The following is a 22324-nucleotide window of genomic DNA, read 5'->3' on the forward strand; positions in this document are numbered from 1 at the left end:
TCCTCTCTCTTCCTTCTCACCACTTTCTCTCCTGCTTTCCCTTTCCCTCTGCTTTTCCTTGTTCCTCTTCATCGGTTCTCCTTGTTCTCCAAGGAGGTAACAAAGATTGAAGTAAAGAGAAGAAAACAAAGAAGTGAGGGAGAAGGATTGTTCCAGTTCTGTCATATCACCTCACAGAAATCTCAGGGCAAGAACAGCTGTCCTTTGGGAGAGGAAAGCAAATGCACAGGAACGTTATAAAGTGAACTACCTTTTCCAGCTTGTAGACTTATTCTAATGAAAAATCTCCTCTCTCACTGAGTGAGGTGAGGACTGGCTATGTGTTTACTGAATCGCTTTCAGCGGCTGTGCAAAGATGAACTCCCTGGAGTGAAGGTCGGGGCCAGGCCCTCTGCAAGAACCACACTTGAGGCCCCTCAGACCTACAGCTCAACTATGACATTTAGCTCAATGTTAATTCAGAATATGTTGGCTCCATTTCTTTCTTTTTTTTTTTTTAACATTTTTTTATTGAGTAATAGTCATTTTTCAATGTTATGTCAAATTCCAGTGTAGAGCACAATTTTTCAACTATACAAGAACATACATATACTCATTGTCACTTTTTTTTTTTGCTGTGAGCTACCACAAGATCCTGTATACACTTCCCTGTGCTGTACAGTATAATCTTGTCCATCTATTCTACATTTTAAAATCCCAGTCTGTCCCTTCCCACCCCCCACCCCATTGGCAACCACAAGTTTGCACTTTATGTCCATAAGTCTGCCTCTGTTTTGTATTTATTTATTTATTTATTTATTTATTTATTTATTTATTTATTTATTTTTAGATTCCACATATGAGTGATCTCGTATGGTATTTTTCTTCCTCTTTCTGGCTTACCTCACCCAGAATGACATTCTCCAGGAACATCCATGTTGCTGCCAGTGGCATTATGTTGTTGGTTTATGTGGCTGGATAGTATTCCATTGTATAAATATACCACCTCTTCTTTATCCAGTCATCTGTTGTTGGACATCTAGGCTGTTTCCATGTCTTGGCTATTGTAAATAGTGCTGCTATGAACACTGCGGTGCAGGTGTCATTGTGAAGTAGGGTTCCTTCTGGATATATGCCCAGGACCAGGATCCCTGTGTCATATGGCAAGTCTATTACTAATCCCTTGAGGAATCTCCATACTGTTTTCAACAGTGGCTTTCCTTGCTTCCCTCTCCCACTCTTAATGATTTAGATGTCTTCTTTTACAATTTTGTGTTTATTCTATTTGGAATTCAGGGTAGTTATCACCTTTCCAGTTATGAGTTTCTCATTTTGTAGCATCTTGCTTCTTTTCTATTTAGAGTAGATCTGTAAATATTTCTTTTAGCATGGGTTTAGTGTTGCTGAACTCTTTTAGTTTTTGCTTGTCTGTGAAGTTCTTTATCTCTCCTTCTATTCTAAAGGATAGCCTTACTGGATAGAGTATCTGAGGCTGCATCTTGTTTTCATTCAGGACTTTGATATATCTTGCCACTCCCTTCTGGCCTGTAGTGTTTGTGTAGAGAAATCAGCTGAGAGCCTTCTGGGGGTTCCCTTGTAACTCACTCTTCGTTTTTCTCTTGCTGCCTTTAGGATCATTTCTTTATCCTTGACTCTGGCCATCTTGATTATGATATGTCTTGGTGTGGGTCTGCTTGGGTTCTTCCTCTTTGGGACCCTCTGAGCTTCCTGTACTTGGATATCTGATTCCTTCTTTAGGTTTGGGAAGTTTTCAGTCATGATTTCTTCCAATACCTTTTCAATCCCCTTTGTTCTTTCTTCCCCTTCTGGAACCCCTATTATGTGAAGATTAGCACACTTTATATTATCCCATAGGTCCCTTGTGTTGTTTTCATTGTTTCTTTTTTATTTGTTTTTCTCTCAGCTGTTCTGATTGGGTGCTTTCTGCTGTCCTGTCTTCTAGGTCACTTATTCGTTCCTCTGCATTGTCTAGTCTGCTTTGTACAGCCTTTAGATCAGCTCTCATCTCAGCAAATGAGTTTACTAATTCTAGTTGGTTCTTCTTTTTAGCTTCTATTTCATTATTGACATATTTTATATCTCTAAACACTATTTTATTTAGTCCTTTCAGTACTTTGATCACTCCTCTTTTGAAATTTTGATCTAGTAGGCCATCAATGTCTATTTCCTTGATCATGCTTTGAGGGGATATCTCTTGATCCTTTAATTGGGAGTGGTTCCTCTGCTTCTTCATATTGCTTATATCTCTCTGGCTCTGGGGCTGGTGGGCATGTGGGTCACTCCCCCTCCTGATGCTGCAGTCAGATGCTGCACTTGGGTGAGGCAGGTGGGCGGGCACACCCCCTCCCAGCACCATGGTCAGGTGCTGCATTCCTGCCAGGAAGGTGGGTGGCCGCCTGCTCTCTCCCAGAACTGGTCACTCTGCTGCTCTGTGCAGCTGCCCGCTCTGCCTTGGGTTGGCACTCCATAAGCGGGCTCAGGGAAGACCACAGAACAGCCCTGCCCCTGCTCTGTGCCAAATCTCAGCTCCTTGTTTGTCTTGGTGGCATGAGTTCTTTGTGGGAGCAGGGCAGAAAGATCCTATCTACCTTGGGCTGTAAACAAGTCTCAGTCCTGCCTAGGAGGTTGTGGAGCCCCCAGGTGCCGATTCAGGTCTCAGCCCCACCCCAGCCCGGGCACTGCACACAGGAGGAGATGGTGGCTGTGGCTGCGCCCCACCTCTCTTCTCATGAGAAGCACTAGTAATGGCGCTGTGGGTCTGAGGAGACAAAGGCTATGGTGCCCCTCCCCCCAGGGCACACCAGCCCTGTTGCTTTGCTTTTTTCGCAATTTATGGGGGACCAAGGTTGTTCTGCTCCATATCCTCTCCTAGCCATGGTGCACAGCACCCTGCAGTCCCCTGGGGCTGCCTCATTGCACCTGCCCCAGTCCTCTGCCTGGCTCAGGCAGCCTGTCCTGGCCCCCAGCTGCTGGCTTGCATCTTTGTGCCCATTTATCTTAACTCTGTCAGTCAAGGGGTGCTGGGGGCAGATCTGAGCCTTGGATGCTCCCTCTCCATCCAGTTGGCCTCTCCGTTGGAGGGGGGAGACCCAGTGAATAAGCGCTATTCCTCTTTTGCAACTTCCTTCCCGTGGGACCAGTTCTGCACTGTTTTGTTTTTTCTTCTTTCTTTTTTCCTTTTCTCCTACCAGATTTTTGGTGTCTTTGTCTTTCGAAGAGGGCGATGTTCTGTCGGAGTTCGACAGGTGCTCTGGTTGGCTGAATGGGTCCATAGATATAAGTTTTGGTGTATTTGTGGGAGAGGGTGAGCTACGAGCATCCTTCTACTCCACCATCTTGCTTCTCTATTAGTTGGTTCCATTTCATAATTTTGCATCAAACACTCAGTCTTGGCTTTAGTCTTTGTTAAGTCAAGTTCAGTTCCTCCAATTCTGTTTCATTTATCACCAGTTGTCACAACCAGGTTCAAATTACTTTTATGGTGTTGGGAGTAGACATCTTTTAGGGGTTCAGGAAGTGAATTTGTTAGGAGATGAAGGAAAATGCTTTTGATATTAGTATAATGTGCTATGCCTTTTTGATTCTTTGGCGCATACAATTGGTGATCAAAGATTCTGTCTACTTGAGGAAGGATAAATGGAATAGTTGATAATTATTCAACTGTAGTTCCATCCATAGATATGGTTAAATGTGATAATCTCTCTTTTGGAGGGAGACATCTATCAGTGTCAACCTCTCATTTATTCACCCCATTCTACTGAAAGCAGTGGAATGCCATTACTCTAGATGCACCATAGAAACATCTAGGGAATATCTATGAATGATCAATGACTTGACTCCCCTCCAGACCAACTGAATCCAAATATCTGGTTGGGACCAAGGCAGCTGTATTTCTTCAAAGCTTCCCATGTGATTCTGACACATAATGAGGGATATAAGCCCTAGAAACTTATCTTCTAATCTTATTTTTTCTAGCCTGACCCTGGAACTTGCCAGAATGCCCTGAGATATATCAGCAGACACACATTGTCATATTAACTATCCTCCCTCTTCCTCTGACCTTGAGGAGCACTCTTACACTCTTGGCCTAAAGTTGGCAAAGGGAATCACAAAATGCAGAAAGTATTTTGAGCCAAAACTTGTTGAGCATATATTGAACACTTCTTCTCATTTAGGCACTTTGTTAGACCTTTGGAGAACTATAAAAATGATAGGATAATACCTTAGATAACTGAGAGTCTATTTGGAGAAGCAGATATATACAAAGGTAATTATCATGGATTGAAGTTGAAAAGGGCCATGATGACATTAGGCAGTAGTTAAGAGTAAAGGCTTTGACCACCATACCTTTTCACACCCACTGTAATAGCTAAAATGCAAAAGATGACAAAATCAAATATTGGCAAAGATATAGAACAACTAGAACTCTCACCCATTCCTGGAGTGTAAATGCCACAACTTCTTTGGAAAACTCTTTGGCAAACTCTTACAAAGCTAAACATACCCCTATACAATGACCCAGAAATCTAACTGATCAGAATTTCTAAGAGAAATGAAAGCATATGTCCACACACACACACAAAAGGCTTGTACAAGAATGTTCATAGCAGCTTTATTCATAATAGGTCAAATCTGGAAATAACCTAAATATTAACAGGAGAATAGAAAAAAATTATGCATTATTCATATAATAGAATACAATTATAAAGAAAAAAGGAATGAACTACTGATACACACAACATGGATGACACTCAACATTTTAAATGAAATAAACCACATACAAAAGAGTGTATGAGTTTGTTTATGGAAAACTCAGAAACAGATAAGACTATTCTATGGTGATATAAATCAAAACAATACACACTTCTTGTAGGGGAGGAAATTGGTCAGAAGAGGCATGAAAAACTTTCTGGAATGAAAAGAATTTGATATTTTGCCTGGATTGATGCTTACTTTCTTATTAAAATTCACTGAATTCTATACTTAAGATCTGCACAGTTCCTTGTAAATAAATTTTCTTTAAACGTTGATTATCATATAGCATATATAAATTTTAAAACAGTTGTTTGGTATTTTAAAGAGTTATACACTTTAACCCAAGTACATGGTCCTAGGCAAATTACTTAACCTTCATGCATCTCTGTTAACTAATTCCAAAAAATGAGGATAATTATGATGACTTAGTCATGGTATGTTGGAGGAGGCACTTAGCATATACCTAGTTATGGAAACTACTATATTGTTTGTACCTGCTCTGTTACTATGATTATTATTCCCCTCATCATTCTCATCACCAGTGCCACTAAAAAAGTAGAAAACATTATGGTGATCCAGAAGGATGCAGAGGTCATGTAATTTTGAAGATTTTATAAAACGGACAGCATCTGCCTAAGACTTTGAAAGATTAAGAGAATTCTAATTAGGGACGAAGGAAAGGACATTTCAAACAGAAGACTAATCTGGAGAGTGCAAAGACAGCAAGACCCCCAGTGTATCCTGAGTGTGGGGCTGAACTACTGGAGAAGAACCTTGAGGCCTTGGCCAGTTAAAGTAAGACCACAAAAACGTGCATACAAGCTAAGATGTATGTACTTCAAGAAGCAGTGAAAGGAGCCTGGGCAGCTCGCTTTGTGCCATGCTGTTCCTTGGAGGAATCCCCTTTGCACAAAGCATTTAGAAGCCCTCCCATCTGTCCAGTGGAGATGAAAACAGAAATACAAGCAGTTTTGAGTTAAGTTAAAACTTTGAACAGTATTGGATAGAAAATACTTTTCTTTATGGTTTGTAAACACTGGTTCACCTCAAAGCAGTTCTTTACACCCTCTAATAGTTCAGGAATGAATTCCAATATGTTGAGGGTTTTCTCACATCACAAAGCACTTCCACAACACCAGCTGGATATCCTACAATTCAGCTCACTTCTGACACTACCTACCTGGTGATAGCATCAGACTCCACAGGTTAAGGGCTCAGTCCCACAAGACTGTCCCCACTTCAGATGCCAATTGCAAGTCCAGGTTGTCACCTGTGCTTCAGACTGACCAGCTAAAAATCAGAGGTTCCCATAACTCCCTCTTTGGGTTTAACTAATATGCCAGAACAGCTCATAGAACTCAGGAAACCAACTGACTTACTGAATTACCAGCTAATTATAAAAGGATGTAACTCAACAACAGCCAGATGGAAGAGATGCCAAGGGCAAGGGAGGTGGGAAATTATGCAGGAGTTGCCAAGCTCTCTCCCTGAATCTCCAGGCTGATGTTTCCCAGACCAGAAGCTCTGTGAACCCCATTCTCTTGGGGCTTTATGAAAGTCCCATCACATGCTCACAGTTGATTAAATCATTGTCCATTGGTAATTGAATTCAATCTCTAACTCCTTACCCCTCTGCAGAGGTTAAGAGATAGGACTGAAAATTCCAACCATCCAATCACAGAGCTGATATCCCTGGCAATCAGTCTCCATCCTCAGGTGCTTTCCAAAAGTCATGTCATTAACATAATAAAAGACACCAATAAAGCTATCATCCCTTTAGCAGCTATGTGCCAGGAAGATTGGAGGAAAACCAAATACATATATTTCTTATTATAAATCACAATATCACACCTTCTCTATCCTGCACTTATTATTATCTATAATTCAGCCCAAATTATACCATTCACTAGTCTTCCTTTGGAGGCTCTATAGAGATGATGATGATAGATAGGTAGATAGTTAGCTAGATGGATGATAGATAGATAGATAAATAGATCAATGATAGGTCAATAGATACAATGATAAATCAAATGGGATGATGTGTTCATAGACAAATTGGGGTAAAAAGTAACTGGGTGTTCTCTGTAGTGTTCTTATTCTTGCAAATTTTGTGATGGATTTAAAATTATTTTAAAATAAAATTTTAATTCCTTAATCCTTTGCTGAAATTACAATCAGGAATTTCATTTTCTCCTCCAGTTTTACAAAGCTCTGAAAGCATTCAGTAACTTATGCCTCATGCTCTTTCTTGGTACCCCCAACTAATCAATAATAGCTCTTATCTATATCTTTATAATAAATGTTAGCTGTGATTATTTTATACCAGCAACTAGCACTTACTGAGAATTTACCCTGTGCCAGATACTGAGCTACTGACCTTCTCTCATGTATCTATTTAACCCTGTGGACAGCCCCATAGATAGGTACTAGTTTATAGATGAGGAGGTTCAGGCTTAAAAATATTGTTTAGTACCTGTCCAAGATCATAACTGCTCACTGGAGCAGCCTGGAACTGAGCTTGTGACTGAGCATATGACTCCTGGAACTGGAGTCACAACACGTAAGGCATCAGTTACTGCTGGCTCCCTTTCGTGCTTTGCTATTCCCAGGATCATACTAAATACCTCCATAGACAACGATACGTTAGTCCTTAATGTATATCCATGCACATTGGAATGATAATGTGGAGATTTTTTCAAGGCTCTGCCGAAGATGTTGCCCTCCTGTGTGTGTGTGAGGCATACAACCAGCCCATGCAGGAGCTAATAACTTGTGAGATGAGTTCTGAAGGATGTCCACCTAAACTGGAATGTTCATAAACATCAGGATTATGGGATTTCACACAACTACACTTGTTCTTTTTTTCCTGAACTTTGCTCCTTCTGTGTCCTCTGCTCACACATTAAGGATACATTCCTCACATTGGGGTAGAAAAGGTCCTATTTTCATGTAGATCAGTACCAGTGGATAGCAGTTTGATATTTAGAGCAACTGTAAATAAGTCACAATTCTGGGCCCTTGCATTTTTGCATTCTGTATGGGAAAAATATACCTGAAGTGTTGTTAAAACTATTCAGACTGTATAATAAACTTTGAATCCAGTGTAAACAGGCTTGCCCAATACTTTCAAGCTATACATCATTTCTCTATTTCCCACCAAATCAGAATGAGGAACTGAGAAGAATAAAAGGAGGAAAATTCTGAAAGGAAATTAAATCAGAACACCCTAAGGCTGTACTCTCTAAAGAAAAGCAGAGGACTCTGAAGCACATTTTTAGCAGAACTTATCACCATGGATTAATCCTTCCTGGATAGTGAATGTGGACAGTTACAATCAGCTCTCCATTTCTGCAGGTTCCATGTGCACCAGATTCAACCATCCACACATAAAAATACTCAGAAAAAAATTCTAGAAAGTTACAAAAAGCAAAACCTTAATTCATCATGTGTTGACAAACGCTGATACATTCACATTGCATGAGGCATTATAAGTAATCTAGCGATGACTTAAAGTAAATCAAAGTAAAGCATGTGGGAGGATATGTATAGGTTACATGCAAACACTTAGCCATTTTGTACAAGGGACTGGAGCATCTGCAGATTTGGTGTCCACAGGGGTTCCTAGTATCCCTCATGGATACTGAGGGACAACTCTACTGAGATCATATCATATCAGAGATCAGCATTCTCTGCTGCCAAGCACTACATCAAGCCCTTTATATAATTAATTCATCTAAATTTAACAAAAATCCAGGTTCATATTTCTCTTCATTGTTCCCACTTATTGAGATAAAACCCCTCCTCAAAGTGATTAAATGACCTCCCTTAAGGGACACACAGATGAAATATGGTGAGATTCAATTTTCAAACTCAAGTCGGTAACTCTGGTCTTTGTTCATTTCCCCCAGGAGCAGATCTAAGACCTAGATGTGAGGGCAAGTCATTTATTTAGGAACGGATCCCAGGACACGCCAGTAGACAAGTAGGGGATGAAGACAGGGAAGGGGAGGCAGCAAATAAAGGGTGTTCTGTGAAGCAAGTTACCATAATAGACAACTGGAGATACAGCCTACTAGGAAATGCTGGGCACCAGTATAAACGTGCCTCAGTGTTATCCCACCTGAGGGGTGGGAGCTGGGGTATTTATCCACCAGTTACCACTTGTGGTTGGTTGAGGGCTGTCCCTACACAGATGGAGTATGCTACCACAGCTAGAAATAAAGCCTTTTGGACAAAGAATGACCTGTCTTAGCAGTAAGGAGCTGGGCTGGGAGGTACAAGTAGGACATGCACAGCTGGGGCTGATGTTTTTATCCACTGGCTGAATCCAGCCACTGCCTGGCCACATGCAGGACCCCGAGAGCTGTGGGTTCTTGTGTGAAAACCAATCTAGTGGGATTGCTTATCCTGTTAGTAACCTAAATTTCCACCCACAAGCTGAAGTTTGGCTTCTGAATTTTTCTGGCTATGTGCTAAGTTCTCCTTGCACTTTCTACAGTTGGCAACTTCAGTGAAATAGCCAATCCTCAGTTTACCCTTATGACTCATCAGTGCCACAAAACAGACTCTCCAGCCATTTCAAAGCACAAGCTAAGAAATCAGCTTCAACCAGGGACCCACAAGTTCATTTTCCTCAATGATTCTGGTGCATTTGAGGAAATGGATATGAACCCCAAGGGGTAACTGGAAGCCTTTGATAAACACATCCTTGGGACTGAGTATATTAGCACACTGCCATCCTAGGACCTCAAACCCTGACTGAGTTTTAACTCTCTGGAAAAGTCAACCTCTTCTTTCAGAGAGTTGGGAAAATTAGAATTGACTTACTCTTTTCCCTGAATCTGTTCACTCTCCTGGTAATTGCATATGATATAGAATCTAGACCAATGTTTCCAGACTTTAAAGTACACGGGCATCACTGTGGTTGGGGTGGGGAGGAGTCTTGTTAAAATGCAGACTCTGATTCAGTAGATCTGGGTGGGGTCTGAGCTTCTGCATTTCTGAGGAGCTCCCAGGTGATGCTGCAGCTGCTTGTGCAGGCAGGACCACACGTGCACTAGGGGGCTGTAGATAATGCCCTCACTCAGGTGAGTCACAAAGGGCTTCTTGAGCTGGCTTCAAAAAGGAGAAGTTTTTTCAGCTAGGAGAGTTGTCATGAGGTCAGAGGACTGGGCAGGCCAAGAATTTTGGGTGATTTGGGAAAAAAAAGTAGAAAGAACAATGATAGAATCTGAAGCATTTGAAGGCAGGGAGGAGGAGGAACAAAGCATGCAGTGTTGGTGGGATCACTCTGAGCCCTACCTCTCTGTGGAATGAGGGCATGGGTGTCATTTGAGTGAAAGGTCAAACCTGTAAACATCCCTTAGACCACTTTTCAAACCATGACCTTTTAGATCTCAAGGTATGACTTGGAGTTCTGAATCATGTTGTTTCCTTTAATAAATACAGCAACTGCCTCTATCTCTTTTAACAATAACAGTCTTGAACCTTTGCTGGAATGAATTTTCATAGGTATTCACTCAGTTTAGCCTCACAACCACAACAAGGCACCTACAGATTATTCCCTTTTTACAGATGAAGAAACAGGAGGCACACACGGAGAGGTGACTTGCTTAGAGTCACAGAGCTGGAAAGAGGCAGAGCTGGGGTTTAAATCAAGGAGGTCTGACCCTAGAGTTCCCATTTCTAAGTGCAATGAACTTTTACCTCCTTTCCACCCACTGCTGTCCCCAGATGGTAGCATGATGCATGCAGGGTGTGGTACCCTCCATCTCCCAGGCAGCTCTCCTGGGTCAGGCAGTCAGGTTAGGTGGGCACAGCCAGGTTCAGTGGTTGTCCTTGCTGCACCTGGACATGAGCCCCTGAGCCCTGGGCTCCCATAGCACCCCTGAATCCTGGCTCACCTCCTACTCTGACCCTGCTCACTCCGTGTCCCAGCTCAGTACTCTGTCTAGTTTCACAGGCCCTACTCTGAGGATCAGAGCCCTCCATGTGACATTGGGCCCAGAGCCTGAGCACACAGGACACTTTGTCCCCATGCATTAGGCTCTGCCTGTTCTTCATCTCGTGTCCTCAAGGCCAGAACTTTCTGGTATGACCCTCTCCACTGGGGAAGCAGGCCCTGCCCCCAGCACCCCCTACTCCCTGCCCAGCCCAGTTCCTCTGCCGCCAGCTGACTTTTGGTTCTTCCAGGAAGGTCACCTTGCTTCTTTTACCTACCAAGGCCCATGTGATAGCTGTCCACATATTTACAGACCCATCCAGAAAACCTGAACCAGAGTATTACCCAAACTGTCTTGTAAGACTTAAGGCATCAAATTTTCAATGCATCAGAAATGCCCTCATTGATCTCATGGAGAAGAGACTCTCTATTTGTGACTTCGAGAAAAATATTTGCTTTGCTTGCCAGAGTTAGCCATTATGATTATGTTTTCCCCCAAAGGCTAAACAAGGGGGAAGTCTCCCTGCAAAACCATCTTAAAAGGAAGAATAATTTACCATCATTCACAGGTATTTGAGTACCGATTGCTTAATGTATCACATGTGGGCTCAATATTGAAGGATGAATTGAGTATCTCAGAGGGAACAGGAGGAACTGGGAAAAGACGGGGAGTTCAGCCCTGACCAGGGGCCCCAGTTCTGGAACGGGGGAAGGGTACTGAGGGGTGGCCAGGAGAGGGGTTCTCAAGTCTCAGCAAAGCTCATTTGCACAAGAGATGAGGAAATAGGCCACCAGGGCTGAATAGACAGTGTTGTTTCTTTGTCGTTACGTTGGTGCAGGTTTTCAGGGTGGGTCTGTACAGGAAAGCAGGAAAGAAGCCATAGCCCTAGTTCTTCTCTTTAGGCAGACACTGAATTACACCGAACCCTCCTTCAGAGAAGACTATGCTTTGTTGTTCACCTGTGTCCTTTTTTCACAGGACAGTTCCTGTAGTTATCCCAGATCCTGGAGGCTTGCTGATATTATCAGAGCTTGCAAATTAGGGACAGGTTGGCAATGTGTAATTGTCACCTAAGCCTGATAGTTGCTTTAGGCACAAACCAGCCTCCCCTGGTATTTAGAAATCCATAATCCAGTTAGCCGTGCCTGTGACAAAACAGGACTACTCTGCACCAGAATGTGGCCTCCACACCAAGTTCCATCACCCACTGTGCCAGTTCAGTCCTCCCCGCATTCACAAGCCAAAGGGACACGCCTTGGTGAGGCAGACTTGGTGGTGAATAATGTTTAAGGCGTTGGTGATACTCACATTTGTGGTGATTACAAGTCCACAGGGTGTCATTATAACTTCATAACAACCTTGTACAGTAGCACTGTGTAGGTGAACCTTGATGGCATCAAATTTATTCTTTTAATTTCCATAGCTCAGAATTGTCTTTATAACCCAAGGAGAAACTGGTTTGTTTGGATTTAAAGGACTTATTTGTTTGCTTTTTATTTTGTGTTTTCTTTATTTTGTTTGTTCTTGTTGTTTGTTTTACAAACCTTCTGGCATTAGTTTGCTTATCAGAAAAAAAATCACCTAATCATTCTTCCCACTTCTCAGTGGTATCATGAGGATTAACAACGTGCAAGGATAAGTGCTTTAATAAGCATCATTATGTAAAAATCAGTTTCAGATGTCAGCATGTGCTTTGCTGAAGCAGCAGACTCTCCTAAGGCCTGCAGAACATAAACCACAATCCCTGGAATCCTATGGGTCTGTAACCCACACACTGTAGAATTATAGAGCAAGGCCCTCAGAACCAGAGAGAAACTACCAGATATTAACATGGGTGGAGATCCCACAGTGGGTGAAGTGATACCTTTCTCTGTCCAGTCTCTGTGAAGAGGTTAGTGAGTTTGTCCCCCATGGGAAAAACAGCTGATTGATTTTCCCTCTGCTCAGAGATCCCAGTATGTGGACACCAGGGGTTTCTGAAGTTCCACTGAAAGCTTTTCCCCAAGGAACTCTCCTTTCACACTGAAAACAATGAGTCCCCTGTCAGAGGGACTGGGGATTCCTCTCATTTCCATTTGCAAAATATGTAAAACACATCAAGGTTATTTGAAGGCTTGTTTTCTGTCCTGCTTTCATTTTAGTTAGTAAGCTTTATTTAAACTCCCAAACTCAACCTCTAATATGTATGTGACTGTTTTGATTGCACAAACAACACAATAATCTCTACATGAACAGATTTTTCAAAACCTTAGTATATTCATTATTAAATGACAACTAATTTAGTTCAGTGGGTTTGCTTTTATTACTTTGGCCCTGGAACCACACTCGTGTTATTTCTGTACAAAATCTTGTAAGTTCCAAGTCTCAGAAGGAAAACTCTTTAAACAGGAATATTTACATTCATCATCTCTTTATTCTGTTCAGAGACTAACAAGCCTGCAGTGGATTATACAGAAGGGAGCTGGTTCCCCCAATCAAATGGGTTTCTTTAACATTTTAGGAACCCAGTCCAAAGCAAATCTTCAGTAAAGATGAAGGTTTATTTTCTCTGAAGTTCTCAAAATGAGAATGCTATTTCCCTGGCTGCCATCTAGTGGTCAATGGTGTAGTGTCACTAAGACACAGCATCTTAGATGAAGACTCAGAAGATATATCTGCCTGCCCTTAAAACTAAAGCCACTAACACAGTTAATTATTATGTGTGTGTGTGTGTGTGTTTATACATATAGTTTTAGGCATGACACAGTTATTCTTTGTCATAATTCCTATTTAGATACAAAAGTGCCATCCCCTTTCCTGTTTCCTGGTCTATAATATTTTCCATGAAAAGACAAGGGATTCACTTATCAAATATCAATTTAGTGCTAATACTGGACATTAGGACTAAGGCTAAAAGGATGACTAACATAAGGTCCCTACCTTCCATGGAGGGAAATGAGTTCAAATAATGAACAGCATGATGAGTGCTTAAAAACAGAATCGATGAGTCATCAAGGACACCAAGAAGGAAGAAAATCTGTTTTATTGGCCAGAAGAGTGTGAGTGGAGGCTTGAGTGGTGTGTGGAGGTTCTCCAGACAGACGAGAGGGGAAGCACATAGGAGCAAGTGCTGGGAGGCTGTGTGCCAGGGAACACTGTGAAACTACATCAGGAAGGTGGCCAGGGGCCAGATCAGGAAGGGCTTTTGATACGGTGTTAAGTAGCTCTTACCATAACCAATGACCTGAAACCTCAGTGGCATCCAACAAATAGCACACGTTTCTCACTCATGACTGCAGAGGGACTGGGCTGACTGTGCCCTTCTTGTCTCTCAGCCTTTCTAGGACCCTCCCAGGACCAGTGGCCTAGTCTGGGAGTGTTCTCTTCATATTACTGGTAGAAATTCAGGAGGAAAGCAGGAGCATGGAAGACCTCTTAAAGCCAAGCTTGGAACTAGCCTGCTCTCCCTTCCCTGGCTTCTATTCACCAAAGCAAGTCATTTGGCTGAACCTACGTCTCAGGCAAGGATACAACCTCCACCCTTTGGTGGGAAGGACTGTGAAGTCACATGCCAGAGGACTGGAATGGGGGGTGTAGGAATTGGGGCTGGGGTGCAGTCTGCTGCAAGTTCTCTCTCAGAAATGCTGGGTTTCAGGTACCCATGGGTTTGTCTAAAATATGGTGAGAAAAATCATTATTTCAACTGAAATAGAGGTGACTTTGAATGATGGACCCAGAAGTCCCAAGACCCCAAACATGCACACTGCAGACACCACCCCACACCAACTTGTTCAGAATCTCTGGAGTGAGCTGGGGAATCCACGTTGTAACTCGTTCCCCAGATGATGACTCATGTTCACGGAAGTGTGAGACCCACTGGCAAGTAAATGACAAAACAAAGAAAAGGACCCTGAAGGAAGTCCCAAAAGGAAAAGCGTGAAAAGGAGAAATGGCTCCCACAAAGGATACTGGGAAGAGCGAGAAGAGGAATAAGAGAAAACCAAGAAAGAGTTTCTCAGACACTAATAAGGAGAAGCTGCAAACTCAAGTGTGTGTAATTGTGTCACTGGCTGCCCACAAGTCAAGTAGGATGAGGATGAAAAAAGTCCTGTACATTTTGTAATGAGGAAATATTGTATGACCAGGACACAATACTGACCCCAGGGGTATCATTATATCTGTTCTGCAGATGAAAAAACAGGATATAAAATAAAATGAAGGCACTCCATCTCTTCCATCTCTTCTTTCATGGGCTTTGTATTATCCTGATGAAATGGATTAATTCCAGTTTTAACCTTGATAGGTCAACTAAAAAGTCAGTCTCTGGCTTATTGTTAAAAAAAGAAAAATGGCATTTTTTTATGTTCGTTGGTTCCCATATCATGCCAGATATTGCTACTGAGTCCAAACTCATTCTGCTCGCTGCATAACAGGCCGATAAATTGGGAGCGAGATGTTGGGGCAAGGAATAGCGACTTTATTTGGAAAGGCAGCAGACCGAGAAGATGGCAGACTAATGTGTTGGAGAACCATCCTCCCCCAGTCAGAATACAGGCTCCTTTTATATAGAAAGACTCTCGGGAGGGGGTGTGCTTGGTTGTTGCAAACTTCTTGGTGTAGGAATTCTTTGTTCTTGCAGCTGTTGACGTGAGCCTGTTCATGGTGCTCCTGCAAAATCTCCAACAAAACAAATGTTATTCTCTATTCTGCAACTTGTTATCTTTAGGTATGTGCAGAACTAACAAGACTAAGCCCAGAAAACAGGACACAGGATTGAAGTCAAAGGAACAGATCTAATATGGAGTCAGATTTGTTCTTTTCTATTGTAATATTATTGATAGCATACTACAAAAAGGCTATTTCCAATAACTATTTGTCTTCTTCATTATTTGTACTGTTAGTCTTCTTGTCAAAGGATGTCAAAGAGTATATCTAATGCTTGGGTTTCCAAGAGATTCTAAAACACAGCACCCCTAATCACTTGTCATACACTTTTTCTGAATGCCAGAACTCAAGATTCAGTCACTAGAGAGTGGATGCTGGGGACAGCTTGGGAGGCACTCTATTAACCAGGAAAGCCTCAGATTAAGAGGCTTTCATATTGGGTTATCAAGGTAATTGATCCTATCCCTCTCTGCTTCTTCTGCCAGCACCTTGATTTAAATGTAATTTGTTCAAATGTACTATATCATTTTAAAAATATTACATCCAAGTTCTATTTCAAAGAAATACCTTGTAGCATCATTGGGGGTAGAGGGTTGCAATGTGGAAATGTGAAAGCATCCACCAGTGCCCACCCTGAACACTGAAGGAAACCCTAAACCAGATCCAAACACAGAGTAGGGGCAGAAGACAAAGCTGAGGGGCTCTCCATTGAGACCAAGAACCTCAGTGAACTTAAGCCTGGACCAGTGATAAACCAATGAGTGTCTGCTGCTTGAAGCAACGGCCAAAACCAGTACTGACTGTGCTGGTTCAGATTTATCTCTTCTGGGTCTTTCCTCTGAGCATTTAAGTGGGATCTCAAATGCCTGGTGAACATTACGTAGCAGGCAAATCAGCAGCTCTACAGCATCTCCGTCAAATTCTATTGGTTAAAATTCTATTGTATAACTAAAGTAATTCAGTTTCAGACTCTCAAAAAGGGAAAGTTTCCTGAGCAGAAATATGATGAGTCTGAAAAACATGCCTATAAACCTCTACTTTTGTTCTCTCTCCTCTGGGCTTTGCAGATTAAACCCACACACACCTACACACACACACACACACACCCCTACACACACACCACACACATACACACCACACACACACACACACAAAGCTGGGTTGGTAAGCAAATCTTGCCCAAGCCATCCACACTTGATTGCAGATAAGTGAAAAGTTACCATTAATTATATTTGATTTTGAAAGTTAACAAGAATAATTGACCAGACCTTCATCTTTCCTTGCTGTACATCACCATGGAGTTTGGGAAGAGAGGACCATGGCTGTCATATCAGGCAGTAAAAGGTAGTGGTTGCAAACGTGGCTCAGGGTACAAGGCTGCATGGTTTCAAATCCTGGCTCTGCTGGATCTGATCATAGACCTCAGGCAATTTACCAGACCTCTCTCTGCCTCGGTTTTTTGAAATGTAAAATGGAGGCTCCCACTCCTCAGGGTCTTGTGAGGATTGCAAGAGTTATTACAAAGAACATGCTTAGATGGATGCCTGGGATGCAGAGAAAGCCCAATAATTGTGAACTCTTGTTAATGTTTCCAGAAGCCTCAAAATAACTTGCAAAAGATGCTAATTGTTCCCCTGCCATAAGGTTTTGAAACCTCCAGAGATGGAGGATTGCAAAAGTTAGGTACAAATGCTTAGGCAGTGAGACCCCTGCTGGCCAAAAATGCTACTGTTAAGGCAAACCCTGCTGAACTCTGAAGCACTGGGGGCTAACAGATTGGTGTTAGTTAAGGACACCTCTCAGGATCAAGTTTAACCTGGCAACAAAGCTTAAGAAACACATTTAATGTAAAGCTTCCATCTTGCTGAGACAGGAGAGGAGAGCCGTGTAGGAGCCTGTGTGAAACCATGTTTCTCCCCTAAAGGTTCATTCTGCCTGCTTGACAAACCAGACTGGTCATCTGGTCAGAGTTAAATTTTACTAAAAAATAGACGTCTCTCTATAAATCAACTGTACTTTGATAAAAATAAATAAAAATAAATTAATTTTAAAAATAGGCCTCTTTTCCCCTAGGTGTTATCTGGTTCCAATTTTGCCCTATGAATATTCGAAGCTGAGGTTAAGTCTAAAAAATCTGATGACTCCTGAAAAAGGAAGATGAAGGAGGAATAGAAAAATTCTCTCCTAACTTGAATTTTTATATTATTTAAAGACATGCAAAGCCTAGAGAAGCTCCTGAGAGATGCTGTAATCTATGGCCAGCCCCGAACCCGCAGAGCTTGGAAGAAGATTCTCATCCTAGTGGAGGGCATCTACAGGTATGTAAATAACCAGGTATATTTTAACACTGAGGCCCACAGCAAGCTGACAACTGGGGCAAGCTGGCCTCTTCTCGCTAAATGGAAGAAGGAGCTAGATGTACGTGTTATGGAGGGATGTCAGGTGTTGGGTCACCTGCCTCTTCAGTGACCACACATATGGCGGAGCACCTTGGAAGCTGGTGTACTTGAGAAGGTGTCCTCAGAAAAGTCCCCACAGGGCATTGCAAACTTGCGTTGATTCTTTCCACTACGTCTGACTGCCCCACAGTTTCAAAGGCCTATAGGGGCTGGGTTACTCAACATCACACTCTTTGTCTTCACGGCAATAGTTAATGTTGCTGATGGGTGCATGGCAGCCCCTAATTCAACATGGCACCCAAATTCCAGTTCCTTGGGGGAACTTGGCCAATTGTTGGCATTAGAATGTAGATGGCCTGCACATTTTTCTCAAGGTAAGACTAACCTGGATTGCAATTCTTTATCCAGAGCTGGGAAGAGGGGGAGATGGTCTTTGCATCTGATGGAATGCTCAGTTTTCCCACAGCTTTTAGGCTGAGCAGACAAAACATCCACTAAGCCATTCAGAGCTGCACTTTGATACTGCAGGTTGTGATTGAATTTGCTTCATTCTCTTTCTAAATCTGTTATAGATACTGGGATGGGAATTACCTCTAATCTTCTCTTCTGGTGGATGCCCAAGTCCATAGGTCAAGGAAACAGTATCTTGGAGCTGCTCCCTCCTAAAACAATTCTCAGTCCTCATGTTAGAGGAATCAAGGGTGATCTTTCCTATGAAATGATTCTAGAAAAATGAACAATACTAAAGGAAGGGAATGAGGGCTTAATTTCCCAAAAAGGAGGAGTGTGGCTGCAAAGGAGGCTGGAGATCAGAAGCAGCATTTCTTTCAAGCAGCTGATCTAATTGCTGCTGGTAGATGTAGCCGGTGTCCAGGTTCTTGTCGTGTCCCAGAATGAATTCAGAGACAAGACTCAGACATTAAGAAAGCAAAGTGAGGATTTATTAAGGGATGGATAGTACACTCTCAAGGCGAGAGCGGGCAGGCTCAGGCAAGCAGCTGCCCTGAGGTTTTTTGTTTTGTTTTGTTTTGTTTTGTTTTTTTGTCAGATTGGTTACATACAGTGTAAAAATGAATGGGAAAAATACTTATTGGGAAGGGAAAGATTTGGAGTCATATTCCCTGATTTTCATTCTAACTCCACCTTTCCAAAGGGAGAAGGGATTTTTGTCCTTATTAAGTCTGATTGGAAGTGTCATGGCTTCATGCATGATGGATACTTCTAATATGCAAGGCTAATTTTATTGAAATGAGGGTATTTGCTCATGAGAGCAAAAGATTCTTTTTGAACCCTATAGATTCTTGCCTTTTCTCACCTTTCTTTGTTGGCCTCCAGGCCACTCACCACCCCAAAAGATGTGACCACTTATAAGCTCAGAAGGTCCTGCTTTTCCTTCTCTGCCCAGGGACCTCTGGTGCTTACATGATGTATGGTTTCTGTATTTGGCCAGTCCCTCCTTCCTGCCCAATTCCTGCCATTTGGTCCATGCCCCCCTTTCTCTGTTCTTATCTAGCTATCTGCCTGCTCTAACATAATCACTCCCCCACCAAGTGCACCACCCAGGCATGTTGGGCAATTTTCAGTTGACACAACTGGAGTAGAGGTCTGCTGGTATCTGGTGGACAGAGGCCAGGGATGCCGCTAAACCTCCCACAATGCACAGGACAGTCCCCCACAACAGAGAATTATCCAGCTCAAAATGTCAACAGTTGTAGGTTCTGTCTGGCAGAATTCTCACTGCGATGGAATGAATTACTCAAGACTGGGTGGAAACTCAAGAGAGTGAGAGGGAGTTGGAGACCAACTCCCCGAGCCTCTCAAATACTCCCATATTTATTGTGCACAATCAAAAAAAGATCACAAACAATTGTGTCATGGAATGCAGGAGCTTAAGGAAAAACAGGATAGGGTAGAGATCATGAATTCCACATGGGTACAAAGGGTTAATTTATCCTTAGGGCAGTCATGGACGGAGGGAAACAAGGTACATTCTTCAGATGTAAGAAGCTGATTACAGAACAGACCACTAGACCACCATCTTCTTGACTTGGGTATTATAGACTATTTAAACAGCAGAAAACATGCCCAGCATTTATAGCTGAGGGCATGGGTCCTCGCTTTGCAACAAGCAGAGTAAACCCTGAACTTATGCTTATGATAAACAAGCCATGTCCTGTGCTTATAGCAAGGGACACACAATGGCTCTGCCATTGCAGAAGGAACCCTAAGCTAGAACCTCAACTATGCAAGCAAGGCATTATCTCTGCTTTTTACAGCAAGGAGACAGCAGTGCAGATGCACAGGCTCCTGCTAGCAAAGCACATTTGTTCTTCTTAAAGGTCACAAGTGGCTGGTGTCTGTTACAATTTATTAACCCAATCATGGGCTCCCACAAATAGCGTGGAGGTTGAGAAAGTCTGCTATAGAAGAGTTTAACCACTCACTGACCCTGAACGTGCTCCTTTTAGGAAATAATCTCATCTTGATTTTTGGCTGCTGTAACCTCAAGCATGGGTCTTTCTCCCTGTATGATGTGTGCCAGATACCAGCCTGGAAGGAGAGCCATTATCTAAACTCCTGTCAGCCAGGCCTGGATCTGCTGAGGGAGGGCAGGCTGGGCGTCTCCTTTAACCAGAGTAAACAGAACCCAACTGCACATAAACAGAACTTGGCTCCACTAATGGGAACTTGTGTTCTCAGCCCTTTGATCATGGCTGACATTAAGTGGACTACCAGGGGTTCACTGTCAAATATCCCCACCAGTTACCCAGAGAAACCACTCCAGTGGCAGCGCTTGTTAATGGCTGTGCTGGGCCTGGGTCCTACTGTGATCTCAGGAGAATAGGGGAGCCAGGTCTGGACTTTGTCACCAAACCACAGCTTTGGGTTCATTAGCAATGGTGACAGCCCAGTGAAACAAGCCACCCCAAAGTACCATGGCTTACACAGCACTGAGTGATGATTCCCACACTTTGTGGGGTGTCTGGGCTAACTGGGCAGTTCTGCTTCATGTGGCATTGCTTGGGGTCATTCATCAGGCTGCATGCAATGAAGTATTCAGTTGGGGCTGGAACATCCAAAAATGACCTCACTCCCACATTTGAGCTCTAGGTACTGGCAGTAAACTGAGGTGCCTTATTCTCTCCTCTTCCTGGGGTGCTTTCTCTGTATGAAGGCTTTTGTCATTCAGCAGCCTAGCCAGAGCTTCCTTACAACATGGCAGCCGGCTTCCAAGAGGATGAAAACAGAAGTTGCCAGCACTTAAGGGCTAGGCCCCGCACTGGTACAGCATCACTATGCTGTAACTTATTGGTCACAAGGGCAGCCCAGATTCAAGGGGAGGGGAAATAGACCCCACCACTATGTGGGAGGGTTGGCTTGTGTGTACTGGGCTGGGAAGACTTGCAGATAGCCACCTTTGAAGGCAGTCTACCACAGCAGCTCAAGCAACCTGATCCATATACAGAGGGATGTCTCCACTGTCTATGGACGTGGTTCACAGAGTGGTTTCTTTTATCTTATCTGCACAGAAATACTGTCTTTAGATGAGACTGTGACCTAAAAGGCTGGAAACAAGGCATCTTAGACAGGTCTCAGTGCCTCCTGGGGACTCAATTTCTTCATCTGTAACATAAGGCTAGCCTAGACTAGAGTTTTAGAACATATGGATGTTCTTACTTGCTGCTATACCCAGAAAATGAAACTATTCTGCGTAAAATTTTCCAAAGGGCCAGGGTTAGGAATGTGAAATCAATGCTTCACATATGCACTTCTACTCTTTAGAGATATATTATAGACACATACTTGTTGCTGTCTACACAAAGCCTCCTTAGAGTTTTCCCTCCCAGATCTTTTTTATCTCTGACTTGTGGTTTGCCCCCACGGGCAAACTTCCCCCACCACGGGCAACTCACATAAATCAATTTTCAAAACTCCAGAAAAGAGCATCCAACAAAATCAGACATTTTCAGGTAGGTATCAAGATAGAAAGGCTACACACCAAATCTGAGAAGTCAGCAAACTCCACAAAAGCAGTTATGATAATAATTATAGTAACAATAATAATGTCATAATCAATAGATTATGTAGATATTATTATTTATATATAAACAGGGGAGTCAGGATTTGTGGGGGGCCTAGGTCATGGGTTCAATCCTGTGTTGCTGCCTACAGGTATGTCCCCTTCATAGGGCTCTATTGTAAGAATTAAATGAGATCATAGAAGCTAGTGCTTGGCAGAAGCCCAGACCACAGTGAACCCACAACCAGGGACAGCTGTCTGCATCATTAAATTTATGTCCAGTTGAGGAAGCTGCAACTTGGAAGACAATAATCCATCTGCATAGTGAAGCTATTTGACACCTGGAGGATGGGACTCAGAGACAGGACTCACATTTATCATATGTCTACTCCTTATTAAACATTTCATGTGGGCCAACCTGGGTCAGCTTCCCCAGGACTCTTGAGTTATTGTGAGGATGAAGACACTGAGGTTCCAAGGCCTAGAGATCTTGCCCCAGGGCAGATAATTGCGATAAAACAGAGCTGGGATTCAAACCAGGTGGCCCTGCTGGGACAGAGGCC

The 22324-nt window shown here is 42.8% G+C and overlaps 1 protein-coding gene across 1 annotated transcript in view; it reads left to right on the plus strand.

Annotated features, from left to right (window-relative positions):
• SPTLC3 (serine palmitoyltransferase long chain base subunit 3) overlaps window positions 1-22324 on the plus strand; it is a 136292-nt gene that overhangs the window by 69687 nt on the left and 44281 nt on the right. The window contains exon 7 of the mRNA XM_074346915.1: window positions 17554-17659. Coding sequence (XP_074203016.1) covers window positions 17554-17659 — 106 coding nt within the window. The remainder of the gene's footprint in view (window positions 1-17553; window positions 17660-22324) is intronic.

Source organism: Camelus bactrianus, chromosome 19 (genome assembly GCF_048773025.1).
Source record: "Camelus bactrianus isolate YW-2024 breed Bactrian camel chromosome 19, ASM4877302v1, whole genome shotgun sequence".
NCBI lineage: Eukaryota > Metazoa > Chordata > Mammalia > Artiodactyla > Camelidae > Camelus > Camelus bactrianus.